The sequence below is a fragment of the Erythrolamprus reginae genome, chromosome 1 (genome assembly GCF_031021105.1).
Source record: "Erythrolamprus reginae isolate rEryReg1 chromosome 1, rEryReg1.hap1, whole genome shotgun sequence".
NCBI classification, from domain to species: domain Eukaryota; kingdom Metazoa; phylum Chordata; class Lepidosauria; order Squamata; family Dipsadidae; genus Erythrolamprus; species Erythrolamprus reginae.
Window position 1 is genome coordinate 359,362,851 of NC_091950.1, and position 17,976 is coordinate 359,380,826.

At 39.0% G+C, this 17,976-nt stretch overlaps 1 protein-coding gene across 2 annotated transcripts in view; it reads left to right on the forward strand.

The window, feature by feature from the left end:
• TP53BP2 (tumor protein p53 binding protein 2) overlaps positions 1 to 16,380 on the forward strand; it is a 72,201-nt gene extending 55,821 nt beyond the window's left edge. For both annotated transcript variants that reach the window (XM_070734351.1, XM_070734353.1), the window contains exons 12-18: positions 1,794 to 2,277; positions 5,460 to 6,238; positions 9,772 to 9,909; positions 11,167 to 11,300; positions 12,687 to 12,853; positions 14,493 to 14,692; positions 15,546 to 16,380. In XM_070734351.1, coding sequence (XP_070590452.1) covers positions 1,794 to 2,277; positions 5,460 to 6,238; positions 9,772 to 9,909; positions 11,167 to 11,300; positions 12,687 to 12,853; positions 14,493 to 14,692; positions 15,546 to 15,587 — 1,944 coding nt within the window. In that variant the 3' untranslated portion in view covers positions 15,588 to 16,380. The remainder of the gene's footprint in view (positions 1 to 1,793; positions 2,278 to 5,459; positions 6,239 to 9,771; positions 9,910 to 11,166; positions 11,301 to 12,686; positions 12,854 to 14,492; positions 14,693 to 15,545) is intronic.
• The last annotated feature ends 1,596 nt before the right edge of the window (positions 16,381 to 17,976 follow it).

Here is a 17,976-nt window from a genome sequence, read left to right on the forward strand (position 1 = left end):
TGCGGCTTGTAACTTGGAATACTTGCATGTGGAGCAGCTCGTATCTAGAGGTACTACTGTAGCAGATTTTCACCATCACAGAAGAAAGGGACTCTCCATCTCTAGAGGAGCTCTTATATGCATTCTATGCTTTGTTCTTCCTTCTCTTCTTAATCACATTCCTTAGTGATGGGGAAAAAAAAAATAAAGAACAGGCCTTTCAGATACTTTTGGGTATCTTCCCCAAATAGAGAGCACTGTTCTCTGCTCACCAGGTCCCAGCAAAACTTGGACCTTTATATTTTAGTGATTCCGTGGTGGTCAAGTTGGCTCTAGTTGCCAATTGTCTCAGTTTGACAACAGACTTGTGGCCTCACTTTCTTCTTCACAACCATTTATATTCCAAGTCAGGGGTGGGTTCCACTTACCTTTGTCACCTGTTCGCATTGCGATGTTTTGCATGCACGCTTGTTTGCTCCTCTCGTGTGCATCTCCTCGTGCAATTCTGCTTTCGCACGTGCTCAATAGCTATAATCAGCTCAAAACACAGCTGAGGAGCTGATCAGCTGTGCTTTGGCCGAAGAATAAAGGTAGGTATAAACCCGGGAGTGGGTGGGAGGGCCCTTTTTCAAGCAACAGCAGAGGGAAAAACCAAAACAGTAAAACATTGGGGGGGGGGGGGGGGGAAAGAAAAAAAAGATGACTGCACCCATAGACCGACACCAACCGAACCGAATCCGTGCCACCAACTTGGCATCACCAGTGGGTTGCTATCGGTTCGGCAATCAGGTCCAAACCGGCAGGAACCCACCCCTGTTCCAAGTTTAGGATTAATTTATCCAAATGTGCAAACACTTCACCCGATGACAAGCTGGCTCTGCCTGTCACCTCTTCTTGGCTCTCAGTTCAGGATGTTCAAGACACTCAACAGAATCTTCTATCATATATTCTTACAAGATTAAGTGGGCAATTTTAAATCCCGTCTTCTGTCCTAGTCAACATACTCTGCAATTTATTTTATCTCTGATTATTATTTTTTTCCCTTTATATATTGATTTATTATTTCTTTGTTCTGTTCTACGGTGTACATTAGACTTCTGGCTGGTTTACAATTATTTCTTCTTGTTCCTGTGATGGGCCCCCAGAAGCCTGATAGCTTAAATAGCCTTTTCTTATTCTGTTGGTTGTGTTCTGGTATCCTGTACAATCAATACACCTTTCCCTGGTGCAGGGGTCCCTTTCAGCCATTCTCTTTCCATTGGATCACTAACCAGGGGATTTTTGACAACTTAACGCTACACAATTGAAAAGAAAATTGAGTTTTGTTGAAAGAGCTCAGTAGATAATATTCTGAGATTTTGGACTACTCAGGGCCAGACAATTCCTCTTGGCCTAAATTACTTCATAACTATTTATTTTGTAAGGCCGGAGTTCTTTGTATGCTACCTAATGAATAATAATGCTCTATAATTTCCTAAGCAAGGGGTCAGCAATATTTTCAAGCAGTGAGAGCCATGATTTGGCAAGATATTGCAGATGCCAAAAGTATAAACATGGAAAGGGAACCCTTTTTTGTTTATCTCTTTGATTAAAAATGTTCCAGATATGAGGATTCTTTTGAGAACACTGACATTGTTTTACTGTCTCATGAGATTTCACCCTTTAATGTTTGTGTATTTATATTTTGGAGATTGGTGACTACCATCTAACTCCAGCAAGGTAAAATAGATAGCATTGTCTTGTGTTCTTTATTTTTTGCTACTATTCTGGTAAAATAACGTTTCTTTTGAATGTCTTATTTTCTTGACTCACAGATGGGCACTAAAAGTGTCGCAAAAATACCACCACCTGTTCCTACCAAGCCCAAACAGATCAACTTACCTTATTTTGGCCAAACTGGTCAGCTCCCTTCATCAGATGCTAAGCCTGAATGTAATGTCCAGAAGCTGCCTCTGGCAATTGCCGGCGCAGGAAGTAAGCAGAAACCACCAGCTGCACTGACACCACCAGCACCTCAATATGCTCAACAAAAAATATGTGTTTCCCCAAGTGGCCCTCCTCCTAATCTGGATCTAGCTCTTCCCAAACAAGAGAGTCCTCCTGCAGCAGCTGTGAGACCTTTCACTCCTCAGCCAACCAAAGAAGCCCCTCCACCACCTTTTCGAAAGCCACAGACTGTGACTACAAGTTCCATCTACAGCATGTATACCAAGCAGCAAACCCCTGGGAAGAACTTTCAACAGGCAGTACAGAGTGCTCTGACAAAAGCCCAAACTAGAGGACCTCATTTCCCAAGTGGTGAGCATTTAAGGATGTTTTTGCTTTCTTATGTTGTGCTCTGTTTTTTTTTTTTTTTACTAAAGACTGTTTTTAAAGGGAAGAGCAGTTTTAACTGTGATGGGTATTCAAGGAGGTACTCTCTGTAAAGCAAGGGCTAATAACTTGCAAGTTGCTTGCAGTCCCTTCATCTTATCCTCCCTTGAGCAGTTGGAGCTGGAAAGACTGGTCCTTTGTTTGCAGGTCATTTAAAGAGAAATATTAAGTCAGTGGCTTGTAGTGATATGAGCCCTAAAATTACAAATGTGTTTGTGTGAAATGTTATTTTAAAAAAAACCTAGTTATTTTGTTGGGATTAGGATTGCTCAAGAAATAAAAATGGCACTTACATTTAATTAAGATGAATATGTATACACACACACATCACATGTTTTTGCTGAATTGGAAAATTAAGGGAGACTAGGATAGATCTATTTCGGCCTTATTTTGGCCTCATCAGCTAGCCATACCCTCACTGGGACTTGAACTTGCAACCTTGGCCTTGTAAGGCAGAGAATTAACCTCTAGGCTACAGTATCCAATCCCTTCAGCCCTGTACCACTGTATATATAGTCAAGTACGTATTGGTAGTATACATAGATATAACGCTGTTTATATACATGAGATAGGTACTAATAAAAAGGAAAGATGACAGGGATTGTAGAAACACTACTACACTTATGCGCCCCCCTTACTGACCTCTTAGGAATCGGTTGAGGTGAACAGTGGATAGACTAAGGGTGAAGTATTGGGGGATTGGTGACAGAACGACAGTCAGGTAGTGAGTTCCAGGCATTAACTACTCAGTTGCTGAAGTTGTATTTTCTACCGTTAAGTTTGGAATGGTTTACTTTGATTTTGTATCTGTTGTGTGCTTGTGTATTGTTGTGATTGAAGCTGAAGTAGTCCTTGACAGGAAGGACCTTGTTGCAGATGATTTTATGAGCTATGTTTAGGTTGTGTGGAAGGCAACATAGTTCTCAGTTTTCTAAGCCTAGGATTACAAGTCTGGTTGCGTAAGATATTCTGTTGCAAGTAGAGGAGTGGAAGGCTCTTCTCGTAAAGTATCTCTGGACACTTTCTAATGTTATTTATGTCCAAAATGCGATGTGGGTTCCAGACAGATGAGCTGTATTCAAAGATTGGTCTGGCAAATGTTTTGTATGCTCTAGTTCAGTGTTTCCCTGGCTGGGGAATTCTAGGAGTTGAAATCCAGATATCTTCAAGTTGCCAAGGTTTGGAAACACTGCTCTAGTTAGTAGTGTGATATTACCAGAGCAGAAGCTATGTAAGATTGGGTTAACAATGTTGAAGCCTTTTTGGCAATGTTGTTGCAGCGAGCTTTGGCTCTTAAGTCATTTTGATATAAGTATTCCAAGATCTTTTACAGAGTGAGGTTTATCTGCAAGGTCTTGTCTATTCAACTTGTATTTGGTGTTCTGATTCTTTTTGCCAATCTGGAGGACAGAGCATTTGTTGGTTGAGCTTTGGAGTTGCCAGATGTTTGACCATTCTGACACAAAGTCAAGGTCTTTTTGGAGGGTAGCAGTGTTATCAGTTGTGTTGAAAAGTTTTACATCATCGGCGAGGAGAACACAGCTGCTTGTAATGTGATCACAAAGGTCATTTATATAGAGTATGAAGAGTGTTGGTCCTAGTACGCTGCCTTGGAGTACACTACTGTTAACAGGAACAGGATTAGCTATGGCGCTCTCTATTTTGACCACTTGTTGTCTGTTTGATAGGAACACAGTTATCCAGTCATGTAGGGGTCCAGAGATGCTGTAGGATTTCAGTTTTAGAAGTTTTAGAATACGGATTCTTAAAAGATTTCGAATACGGATTCTCAGATTTTACCATATCACAGCTGCGCATAGCAGTTTGCATAGGCAAAAACTGGGGTAGATTTTGTCCATGATCATGCTTTGCTTTTGTAACCTTGTTTAAGTTAAAAAAGTACTGACAAACCACACTACCCTCTTCCAAACTGCTCACGATTTCTTTGTTTGAGAGCAGCTGCCTTAAATTTTGAAGATTAAAAAAAATCCTCCAACCATTTTGGGCCTGCCTTAATAATTAAAAGAAATTGTGTGCTCCATACCAAATGTATCTACCCTATTTTAAGACACCCCTTTATATATATTATTACTTACATATTCAGTTGAATCCAAATAGGTTCTATTTAGATACAACGACATCTATGAAATATGAAGAAATAGCTAACCACAAACTGAGGAGGGGGAGGGCTGAAGAGCTAGATGTGCTATCAAATGCACATACCTCAAATTCCTTCAGAATGACAATGAAGGAATAGGAAGCTGCAATTTATATTAAATTTCTCCTTTTCTGGACTAAGGCAGGCTAGAAAAATATGTATTCTCTTTTAGCCTGCAACTGACTAAGCTGTGTTTTTGTGGAACCCATTTTGTTAATTGTCAAGATGGATTGAAGTTCATTCACATTTTGATTTGGATATTTAGATGTTGAGTTGGAATAGTATAATTTAAGCTACAATAGCTTCTCTTTTTACTAGAGAAATATGTACATTTTCTTAAGTGCAATATGTTAAATATGATGGCTCTGGATTTAATTGTGCTTAAGTACCCATTGTAATCAGTGGGATATGTTAGTCATGGTTACATTCCACAGGTTACAGTGGGTCTGCATTAAGCATGAATAAGTTTGGCTGAGCCCAATATTGAAGACTATTAATTCTGATTGACTGATGCTCCAAGGTTTGTTTGGCAACTGTCTAATTAAACTATGTACATAATCTGTTGACATTTCCAGTCCAAGTACTTGAAGCACTGCTTAAGAGAAAAGTTGTTTTTATTGGCAATATTAAAATGTAAGTCATGTTGCAGTGTAATTGCCAAAAAACCTCCAATACCTCATTTCCCCCCTCTATTTCAGTTATAGACTACACTGCCAGTGCTTAAACTTAAAAAGAAAAATAATAAGAACTGTAAAAAAAATCCTTCATGCTCCATTGTATTTCCGAAAGATATAATGAATGAGATCTTTGCATAGCTGATTGGAGTAGTCAGTGATTTTAATCGTTTTGATATAAATTGAATTGGTTGACTGTATACATAGTGCATTTGTTTGGGGTGGGTGGGTGTTGGAGCAAATGTTTATGGTTTTCTTTCTGAATTGCTTCTTAGTATATGGAAAGCCAGTTATTGCTGCAGCTGGTGTCCCAAACCAACAGCAGCAGGTGGACAATAATTATTCAAATACACAAGGCAAGCCATCTAGTCCAGAGCCTGAAATGGAATCTACAATTTCGGCCGGTGAAAATAATGAAACGGAACGTATTCCTCGCCCACTCAGCCCAACCAAGCTTTTGCCTTTCTTGTCAAATCCATACCGAAATCAAAGTGATGCCGATCTGGAGGCCCTGCGGAAGAAGCTGTCTAATGCACCAAGGCCACTGAAGAAACGTAGTTCTATTACTGAGCCAGAAGGTCCTAACGGGCCCAACATTCAGAAATTATTGTACCAGAGGACAACTCTGGCTGCGATGGAGACCATTTCCGCCCCATCATATCCACCAAAGCAAACTTCCGCTACAGTTAACGAAATCTCAACAGAAATCCCCAATCCTTACTTAAACTTAGAGATGGTCAAAGAAGTGATTCCTGCTCCACCTGAGCCAACAATTTCAGAGGAAGCAGAAAGCCCAAATTCTGATTCCAATATTAATTCTCTGCCGTCACCAGGGCTAGATAGTGTTCTTGAGGGAACCTCTGACATCACTTCTCTCATTCAGCCTGAAATGGAAGAGCCAAGTTTAGATGAGCCTTTGCCTGTTGACATATACATGGAAGAGTATCCTCCCTACCCACCACCTCCATATCCTTCAGGAGAACCAGAGAACTTGGGAGAGGACTCATTCAATATGCAACCTCCTGAAGTCACTGGACAATTTTCTTTACCACCTGTAAGTAAAACACACTACAATAATTTTGACACTTATCAAGTAAAGTGATTTATTGTGTCACGTTTGCAGTGTATAACTCTCTTCAAGGTAATTCAGCTGTATTGATTGCTAGATATACTTTGCTGCTATGCAATATCTTCAGACTTCATTTATTGAAAGCCCTGTTCAAACTGAAATGACAGATCAATATGGTAAAATAGTGTATAGTGGCTATTATGTTAAAGTAGCAATAGCACTCATATACTGCTTCACAATGCTTTATAGCCCTTCTAAGTGGTTTACAGAGTCAGCATATTGCCCCCAACAATATGGGTCCTCATTTTATCGATCTCAGAAGGATGGAAGGCTGAGTCAACCTTGAGCCTGGTGAGATTTAAAGTGCCAAATTGCAGTCAGCTGACAGTCAGCAGAAGTAGCCTGCACTACTGCATTCTGTGGAATACATATCAGTTAAATATCTCTGTTGTAAAAAAGTAATGTGGCCAATACCTTATTTTGAAATGTTTATGAAGTTTGTGATAATCGGATGCCTTCATGATAATCTGTGTTGTACAATAAGAAGTAGAGAGCCAGTTTGGTGTAGTGGTTAAGACATCAGGCTAAAAATGAGGAGAGTCTAGTCCATTGATAATAGATTTAGATTTAGATTTAATTGGATTTGTATGCTGCCCCTCTCCGAGGACTCGAGGCGGCTCACAGCATGTACAGAAAAAAACAGAAAACAATAATAACTATCCAATTATACCTTAAAAAACAATCTTAAAATTCTAATTAAAAACTATCAATATCATTCATTCAGCAGTCAAACTAAGCATTCATTGGTCAGGGTGGAAGGTCTAAGGAACCCCAGGCCTGGCGGCAAAGATGAGTTTTTAAACTTTTTCAGAAGGCAAGGAGAGTATGGCACGGAGCCATATCTGCTGGCACACAAGCCTTTGCCCTAGCTCAGGTCCAATATACATGTCTGTGCCAGTCAGCAGATTTATGGCTTGCACAGAGGCTCTGAGAGGGCATTTTGGGCTTCCAAAGAGCCTCTGGGAAGATGGGGGAGGGTGTTTTTATCCTCCTCCACTCCAGGGAAGACTTTGGAGCCTGGGGAGGGTGAAGTTAGGAAACCAGAAGTTGGGGAACAGGGCCGTTTCCAGTCTCCAGAGGGCCCTCCCCAGGCATTGAATTGAAGAAAAAAAGGTTCGCCATCACTGCTCTAGTCCCGCTTTGGGCATAACACCTGCTGGTGACTTTGAGCCAGTCACATACTCTCAGCCTAAGAAGTAGACAATGACAAACCATTTATGAACTCTTGGCAAGAATGTTACATTGATATGTGTATAGTCTGCCAATTTAGAGAGACCATTGTAGCATTTAAAAATCAAATCAGTTTACTAAATTTCTTCCTCTCCGATAGTATCCATTCTCTTGCTCTCTCTTCACTGATGCTTCAATTTGCCATCAACTAACAATGTTTAAACATTCACTGTGGAATAGTTTTGTACAATATATGTTATAACATACGCAACACTTTAGAAATACATACAACTTGGGTAGCTTGCTGAGTTACTGCTAGCATCAGGATATACTTAATACTTATCTGTCACAATGCTTTAGTTTAATTATTTGCATATTTTTGCTAAGCTGCAAACAAACCCTGTTAGGATATTCTACATCATAACATTCTATTGATTGTAAAAGAAAACAAAGTGAAGGAGACAAGGCTATTGGTGTTACGTTCTACCCTTTCAACTTATTCTGATGTCACTGATGTTTTTATAGTTTCGAATTATTATTTGCTCAGTGGCAGCTATTCACTCATTTTATCTAGATGGTACACATTATATTTGTGTTCTAGGCTCAAATATTTGAATTTTTAAAACTGCCGAGCCTCTCCCTCATGTTAGCCTTCCTCAGTCTTTACTTATCAGATTAGTCTTTTAAAGTATTGATTTAACCTCCCTTAAAAAAAAACCTTTTCCCAGTAGTTACTCTATGATGTCACTTGTCTGCTTCCATTCTTAAATGTTAATATTTAGTTTTTGCTTTAGTGATGATGTTTTAGCAACCAATCTTTGTGTACAATCATATATTGTGGTGAAATCTTTCCCACTTGGGAAATAACTAATGCGTATAATGCTAATAATTGTGTTACTTGCTTTCGATGTAGCACCATACTATTTTTCAAGCCAGACACTATTTTTGATACTAGAAAGATCCTATCCTTTGTTTGTTTGGAGATTTTAACTACACCAAAGTCCTATTTAAGTGATCTTTGGGACATTCCACGATCTGCTGCTTTGTAGCGCCTTTATTTCTGCCTGTGGTTGCCTCATCCCATCCTGCATCATCTGATAAACTTTTTACTGACTGCACTGTTGAGTTCTAATGATTTACAAACATGCTTCAAAGAATAGTCTCTTTTTAACTTCTTTTAAGCTGTTCCTTAAAGAGGTTGCAGTGGTTCCAGGGCTCATATATAGCCGTATTGGATCAGGAAAATCCTTGAATGAGTTAAAGAAATGTTTTGGAGGCAACGCCTGATCCTTTCCTGAAATTAATCATATCTAAGACAACAGGGGGCAGATTTGGAGATGATCTATTTTCAGGACTTACTAGAATGAAATATATATTGCTTAGTCTATTCAAAGTTGTTGGTTTTTTAAACTTGAGTATGTCTGTTAAGAAATTGTAACTTTTAATATGATGCAATAATTGGTCACATAACATTATTTTTTTCAATTTCCATCACATTGAAATTAGAAACATAGAAACATAGAAAACTGATGGCAGAAAAAGACCTCATGGTCCATCTAGTCTGCCCTTAAACTATTTCCTGTATTTTATCTTACAATGGATATACAGTATGTTTATCCCAGGCATGTTTAAATTCAGTTACTGTGGATTTACTAACCACGTCTGCTGGAAGTTTGTTCCAAGGATCTACTACTCTTTCAGTAAAATAATATTTTCTCATGTTGCTTTTGATCTTTCCCCCAACTAACCTCAGATTGTGTCCCCTTGTTCTTGTGTTCACTTTCCTATTAAAAACACTTCCCTCCTGGACCTTATTTAACTCTTTAACATATTTAAATGTTTCGATCATGTCCCCCCTTTTCCTTCTGTCCTCCAGACTATACAGATTGAGTTCATTAAGTCTTTCCTGATACGTTTTATGCTTAAGACCTTCCACCATTCTTGTAGCCCGTCTTTGGACCTGTTCAATTTTGTCAATATCTTTTTGTAGGTGACACCTCCAGAACTGAACACAGTATTCCAAATGTGGTCTCACCAGCGCCCTATATAAGGGGATCACAATCTCCCTCGTCCTGCTTGTTATACCTCTAGCTATGCAGCCAAGCATCCTACTTGCTTTTCCTACCGCCTGACACTGCTCACCCATTTTGAGACTGTCAGAAATCACTACCCCTAAATCCTTCTCTTCTGAAATTTTTGCTAACACAGAACTGCCAATGCAATTAACTAAAATTGTTTTTATTTTAAGTGAAAAAGCTCCTATGTTACCATTGTTTTCTTTTCTCTAGGGCAAGCGGACAAACCTGCGCAAAATTGACTCAGACAGGATTGGTCACCGAATGCGAGTAAAATTCAATCCACTTGCTTTGCTTCTAGATTCATCCCTTGAGGGGGAATTTGACCTTGTACAGCGGATTATTTACGAGGTACAAATTCCATGTTCCCTTGGACTTGACCTGCATTTAGTACTGCGGTGTGTTATAGCAGCTTTCAGGGATGGAATATGAGATCAGTACTCCTAAAGAGTTTCAGATGTTATTCAATCTAAGAAATGGTACAATACAGTGTTCCCTCGATTTTTGCGGGTTTGAACTTCGTGAAAAGTCTATACCACGGTTTTTCAAATATATTGATTAAAAAATACTTCACGGGTTTTTTACCTATACCACGGTTTTTCCCGCCCGATGACGTCATATGTCATCGTCAAACTTTCATCTGCCTTTAATAAATATTTTTTTAAATAAACTTTAATAAATAAACATGGTGAGTAATAATCTAAATGGTTGCTAAGGGAATGGGAAATTGCAATTTAGGGGCTTAAAGTGTTAAGGGAAGGCTTGTGATACTGTTCATAGCCAAAAATAGTGTACAGTGATCCCTCGAGTATCGCGAGGGTTACGTTCCAAGACTGCTCGCGATACTCGATTTTTCACGATATAGTGGTGCGGAAGTAAAAACACCATCTGCGCATGCGCGCCCTTTTTCCATGGCCGCGCATGCGCAGATGGTGGAGTTTGCGTGGGCGGCGGGGAAGACCCAGGGAAGGTTTCTTCGGCCACCCAGCAGCTGATCTGCTCGGCAGCGCCGCAACAGCGAGGAGCCGAAGATCGGGGTTTCCCCTTTGTGTGGGCGGCGGGGAAGACCCACGGAAGGTTTCTTCGGCCGCCCAGCAGCTGATCTGCTCGGCAGCGCCGCAGCAGCGAGGAGCCGAAGATCGGGGTTTCCCCGCCGCCCACGCAAAGGGGAAACCCCGATCTTCGGCTCCTCGCTGCTGCCCGCCCACCGCTCGCCCGCCGCCCGCCGCTCGAGAGCAAGAGGGGGAAAGATAGAGAAAGAGAGAGAAGGAAAGAAAGAGATGAGAGAGGGAGGAAGAGAGTGTGAGAGAGGAAGAAGCAAGATAGAGAAAGAGAGAGAGAAAGAAAGATGAGAAAGGAAGAGAGTGATGTCATCGGGTGGGAAAAATCGCGATATAGCGTTTCGCGAAGATCGAGATCGCGAAAATCGAGGGATCACTGTATTTACTTCCGCATCTCTACTTCGCGGAAAATTGACTTTTGCGGGCAGTCTCGGAACGCATCCCCCACGAAAATCGAGGGAACACTGCACTGTATATGATACTTGGCATAATGGGAAGCATATTTAGCATCCCCCTTTTCTTTTTCTTCTTCTTTTTTCCTGCGCAGGTTGAAGATCCCAGTTTGCCCAATGATGAAGGCATTACAGCACTTCACAATGCTGTCTGTGCTGGTCACTCAGAGATTGTGAAATTTTTGGTACAGTTTGGTGTAAATGTAAATGCTGCAGATAGTGATGGATGGTAAGGATGCTCTTTGGAATTTTGAATTAACATAAGTAAGTTACCTTAATGGAACTTTCCACCATGCGATATCTAGTAGATACATGATGGTCTATATCATTGGTTTTTCAACCAATGTGCCGCGGCACATAGTCAGGTGTGCCATGGTGAAATTAAACATAGGTCCCCAAACTACCATTCCTGCCAGGATATCCCTTTTGTGTTCATTGAAACAAGCCCAGGTTTCTCACTAAGTGAGTATAAATACATTTAGAAACTATATTATTAACTATATGTATAATATGTACTGCATTATAGTGTCATTTTGGGTCATTTTGGTTGGTGGTGTGCCCCAGGATTTTGTAAATGTAAAAAATGTGCCGCGGCTCAAGAAAGGTTGAAAATCACTGGTTCTATATAACCATTTCAATATCTCTGCCTGAGAAAAGAAATAATAATTTTCCTGCTTCTTAGAGACGGCGATAGAAACAATACGGCTTTCAGAAAGCAACTTTGGGGAATTGCTGTTGTTAGTAGTAAAGGTTTCAGAAGCTATAGGAACCATTAACACTTAATGCTAATATTAATTTTTCATATGACAGTAGATTTATTTAAAGGTAAATAGTAACCATTTAACCTTATGAGTTATGAAAAGGGAACAGCAGTTAAAAACATACAATAGTAGTAATAATCACAATTTATTTATTTATTTATTTAATTTATTTATTGGATATGTATGCCGCCACTCTCCAAAGACTCGGGGCGGCTAACAGCAATAATAAGACAGCATATAATAATAATCCAATACTAAAAACAATTAAAAACCCATTATAATAAAAAGCAAACAGACATACAGACATACCATGCATAAGATTGTAACGGCCTAGGGGGAAAGAGTATTTCAGTTCCCCCATGCCTGGCAGCAGAGGTGGGTTTTAAGTAGCTTACGAAAGGCAAGGAGGGTGGGGGCAATTCTAATCTTTGGGGGGAGTTGGTTCCAGAGGGCCGGGGCCGCCACAGAGAAGGCTCTTCCCCCGAGTCCCGCCAAGCGGCATTGTTTAGTTGACGGGACCCGGAGAAGACCCACTCTGTGGGACCTAACTGGTCGCTGGGATTCGTGCAGCAGAAGGCGGTCCCGGAAAAAAACAATGAATACCACTTTGCACTCAAAGGAGTGGGAGGGGGGAGGAATTCTCAGCCACGAATACAACTTTCTCGTGGATTCTCACATATTACCTAGTGGCATAGCCATATCCGAAAAGGCACTGGGGGTGAGGCTAACCTAATCTCCAGGAGGAAGATGTTCCAAAAAGCAGGTACCAAGTATCCATCAATCTGGGTATTTCTGGAAAGTGATTCAAAACATTGCTTCTTTTCTCTCGTTTTCTCTCTCTTTGTGATATTTAGGACGCCCCTGCATTGTGCAGCATCTTGCAATAATGTCCAGGTGTGCAAATTTCTAGTGGAATCGGGTGCTGCTGTATTCGCCGCAACATATAGTGACTTGCAGACCGCAGCAGACAAGTGTGAAGAAATGGAAGAAGGCTATACTCAGTGTTCCCAGTTTCTTTATGGTATGCGCCCAAAATGGGCTTCCTTAGAGCAGTATTTACCCCCACCACCCGATTTCCTCTTTTATGTCTAGAACAGTGTTTCCCAACCTGCCTGGGGAATTCTGGGAGTTGAAGAACGCTGCCTGGGGAATTCTGGGAATTGAAGTCCAGATATCTTCAAGTGGCCAAGGTTGGGTAACACTGGTCTAGAAGATTCAAGCTCTAGAAAACAGCATGTCCATACATCCGAAGTTCTGTGAAAGTTTTATGTTGTGGCACCAAATGAAAAGCATTATGTGGTTCTATTCCCTAATCCCAAATTTCACTGTAGACCTGTTCCCATGTTTACTACTTCTTAATAGGTGACTTGATGCTCACTGTCTTTGAAGATGTGACTTTTTCCTCTTATAGGCTGGTTTTTCTCTGAAATTTCCTTGCTTGTAGAGATCATTTGCTTCTTTTTTCATGAAAAATAAATTTGTTTTGTTTTTATTTTCAATTGAAATTAATTTATTGCATCATACATTGTCTTCAATTCTTCTTTGATTTTAATGTTTGTGTGGAGTTTTATTAATTGCAGAGTAATTCTTTTGTTATATAATTGAATTAGATTTTATCTGTGTACACTTGCTTATGCTGTTTGTTGTTGTTTCTTCATGAATTGAAGAATGGAACGACCTTCTTGACTTTCACTTCATATCTAAGAGAAACAGGAGAACTAGAGAAGCTTTTTTGTTTGATAGCAGAGAAATAATAGACGATATCCGTGGATAATACTTCTAATATTTTGGTTGCAAAGAGCTTACGGGGAAGAGTGTGTGTGTTTCAAATTGAATGTTTAAAGTTTGAAACAGTGTAAGCTATCTTAATTCAAAGCCTTTTGCACATTCTTCAGGAAATCTTAACTGAATTTAAATAATTCATACAGATATTTTTAGCTGTCTAAACTCTTACAAAGTCTTATCTATTTTTCCATCCCTTAATTTCTAGTAGTTTTGTTATTTATGAAAATTCATTTTATTTTTCTAGTTTTCTTTTGAATAAAGGAAACATCAGAAATCAAAGCATTGAAACACTTATGCTTTCACGTATAACAGAGATGGGGATATTTGATAGAAGCAATAGCACAATTTGTGTTTAGTTATTACTTCAGATAGTATCTTCACATGCCCACTGGAAAACTTACATTTTTTGCTAAAAGAAAAAACTGCTATGAAAATTGCATTGAAAAAGATGTCTAAGGGGTTGAAGAGAATTGTATAATATATAACATGATTATAAGATTGTAATTATCTTTTGAACAAAAGGTTGAACGTCGTTGTGCTATATTTCATAACTTTTGTTTATTTTTCTTTGGATTTTAGCTTACTTTATGTAAAATTCTCAATAGTTATTTTAAGAAATGCATCTTCACAAGCATTGCAGGTAGAATTATTTTTCCACTTTGTGTCACTCTTACATTCATCCAGAGAAGGTATTTATGTTAATGCTGCTCCTATAATGGCTTGAACATTCTTACACAAACTATATTTGCTGTATTTCTGTGACTTTTGGCTTGTTTCACTTGGTTAAGAATTTACGTGCTAGTCAGCATTCTTATGGAATACATTTTTGTTATGACAACTTGGTCTGATATTTGTGTGTGTGTTTTGTGTTGCAGGAGTGCAAGAAAAAATGGGTATAATGAACAAAGGAGTAGTTTATGCTCTCTGGAATTATGAGGCTCAGAATGAGGATGAGCTATCCATTAAAGGAGGAGATTGCATGACTGTCCTTCGCCGGGAAGATGAAGAAGAAATAGAATGGTGGTGGGCTCAGCTAAGTGACAAAGAAGGCTACGTGCCACGGAACTTGCTTGGGGTAGGTTGAAATAGTTGCAATTGCTTCTTAATATCGATTGATAGCAGTATATCCTTTGCACAAATGATTTGGCTATGTTAGTGGTCTTCCTCACTTTCCAAATTGTCAGAATTCCCTGCAAGTTAAATCAGGATGCCATCATGATTTATTTTAAAGTCATGGGTGTTCAATATTTAGCAATGTTGTAAAATCAGCAGTCTCTTAACTTATGGCAGCTCCTTTTCTGTGGCTGAAATTGATTTCATAAAGATCTATTTCAAGCCAGAGTTCATAAAGAAGCTTCCTAATGGTATATTTTGGCTTCTTGGAATGTAGGTAGGATGAATTTCAGAATTATATTACATAGTGTTTTAGAGAACTGGGGAACCTATGAGAGGAACAAATAATGTATTTTAAAAAGAATCCCAAAATGCAGGACCTGAATCAAATCTTTTTACTGAGATCTTAATTATTCCTCAAAATGAACCCAAAAGATGTTGTAGAGTCTTTCTAGTTCACTCTTTCCTCCCTAATTTTGACATGATTTTGGTGGTCTATATGATGGCTCAGGGATTAAAGATGCTGAACTTGTCAGTGTAAAAATGACAGCGCTGGGTACACTGGCCACAGGACCACGGAAATGTCTTTAGACAACACTGGGTCCCTCAGCTAAGAAACAGAAATGAGCACACACACCCCTACAGTTGGATACAATTGGACAAGGGGAAACTTTTACCTTTGTGTGTCTGTACATACAGTACATATTGCTCTTAAAAAAGCTTCATGGAGAACATCTCAGGTATGTCATAAAATAATTACTGTGTGTCTTGACTTGTGTATTCGAGACAACAATCTCTCTTTTCTCTTTTTACAGCTATACCCAAGGATTAAGCCAAGGCAAAGAACCTTGGCATGAAAATGTTAGAAGCAATTTTATGAAGTATTAACTGCAGGATGTTTTCCTTTTCATCTGCAGAAATGCATCTGTGAGACTTTCTTTGGTAATAATGTGATATAAAAGCAAGGCTGAATATACCTTGAAAACATATGAAGGATAAAAATTATAGATGAAATTCTACAATGATATTTTCTCAAGCAATTTCCTTTAGGCAAATTAGACCCGATGGTCAATCGCTGCCTTCTCTGCTTCTACAGTAGCTTTCTTTCCACCCCCTTTTGTAACTTATTAGTAAGATAGAACCCAACAGTTGCTCCAGACAGTCTCTCTTAAACCTTTTTTCATTCCATTCTGTCGAAACAGAGCAATGTTAAGTCAGGTAACCTTTTCATATAGAAACTAGTAATATTGTGCTTTAAAATGTCTTAGTAGCAATGCCAATAGGATGAAATGTCATGAAATGTGTTGAATTAAGGAATCTAAAGCAGTTCCTTGAGCAATAATTTTAAGTACAGTAGCATTTTAGGATTCCAAAGTATTTGAAATATGTCACATGTGATGTAGCTTATGTGGGTTGTCCCTTTTCTTCCTTACAAACAATATGTTTGTAACTTTGGTATTAAATGTAGAAAAGCCAGTTTTTGCATCTCACAAATTTTGTTACAAGTATCTTTTCCCTAACTGTGATTAAACATATGCTTCAAAATATACCAGTTTGTTTTTACTCTTTGAATACTCAGTGCTCCTGTCATTGAACTGTTCTCTATGTGCTGAGGTGAGCACAATAAAGATTAAAATTTATGACTCTCAATGTTGTCAGCATTTCTTGGTTATCGGGGATATTTTTCTGTGACCTGTAAACTATAAAAATGACATTGCTTTTGACATTTAAGTTCTATTACTTTATCCTGACCAATTAGATTTATAGAGGGTTGTGTGGGGGTATAAGAGAAGGAAGTTATCTGAAAAAGGAAATGGTTTGTTTTAAAATTGCTTTATATCTATTATTGACAAGATCACATCTTCTTGAATTATGATAATCTCCCCAGCTGCATCAAGCAACCTATGGCCCTTACTCCTTTGGAAATTAATTTTTTTCATTAAGCTTTAGAAACAAAAATAGGTGTTGGCAGTGACAAAGATGAAGTCTGATGAGTTTGTACAACAATTGTGCGTTTGCCCAGGTTTGCCTGGTGCACCAGTTGCAGCCCTATTTGGACCGGGAGTCACTGCTCACAGTCACTCATGCCCTCATCACCTTGAGGCTCGACTACTGTAACGCTCTCTACATGGGGCTACCATTGAAAAGTGTTCGGAAACTTCAGATCGTGCAGAATGCAGCTGCGAGAGCAATCATGGGCTTTCCCAAATATGCCCTTGTTACACCAACACTCCGCAGTCTGCATTGGTTGCAGTTTCCGATCACAATTCAAACTGTTGGTTATGACCTATAAAGCCCTTCATGGCACAAGACCAGATTATCTCAGGGACCGCCTTCTGCTGCACGAATCCCAGTGACCAGTTAGGTCCCACAGAGTGGGTCTTCTCCGGGTCCTGTCAACTAAACAATGTCACTTGGCAGGACCCAGGGGAAGAGCCTTCTCTGTGGCGGCCCCGGCCCTCTGGAACCAACTCCCCCCAGAGATTAGAATTGCCCCCACCCTCCTTGCCTTTCATAAAATTCCACCTCTGCCGCCAGGCATGGGGGAATTGAGATACTCTTTCCCCTAGGCCTCTACAATTTTATGCATGGTATATGTGTATGTATGTTTGCTTTTTATAATAATGGGTTTTTAACTGTTTTTAGTATTGGATTATTATTATATGCTGTTTTATTACTGTTGTTAGCCGCCCCGAGTCTGCGGAGAGGGGCGGCATATAAATCCAATAAATAAAATAAAATAATAAAAATAAATAAATATACACACATGTATATGATAAGTCACTTTATGGGAATATTCATATACAGAAAATGCATTCTTACACTTGATGATTAATCATTGTTAACTAAATAAATACTGTGTGTTATAGTTGTAGTCCTCGTTTAGCAATCATTTGAAGTTACAGTGGGAATGAGTGAATGACATTGATGTCCAGAACTTGAAGTTACAGCCAAGTGACAGATTAAAAATTATTTTTAAAAAATTAGAGACATTAGAAAAATTAGAAACTATTAGTATTGTTATGTAATTAGTGAAAACAAGTACGTAATTGCACTGCAAATATGGTAAGTGAAACAGATTTTATGAGTTTTACTGCATTGCAAATAAGCATTAGCTAAGGTTTACTATAGATTTGTTGTATGATGAATGCAACCTTTCTAACTTACATTCAAGTTACACTGTTAGATTTTTTTTTAAAAAAAACCTTTTCCTGAAAATGCTCAAAATGTGGAATTAATTTGAAC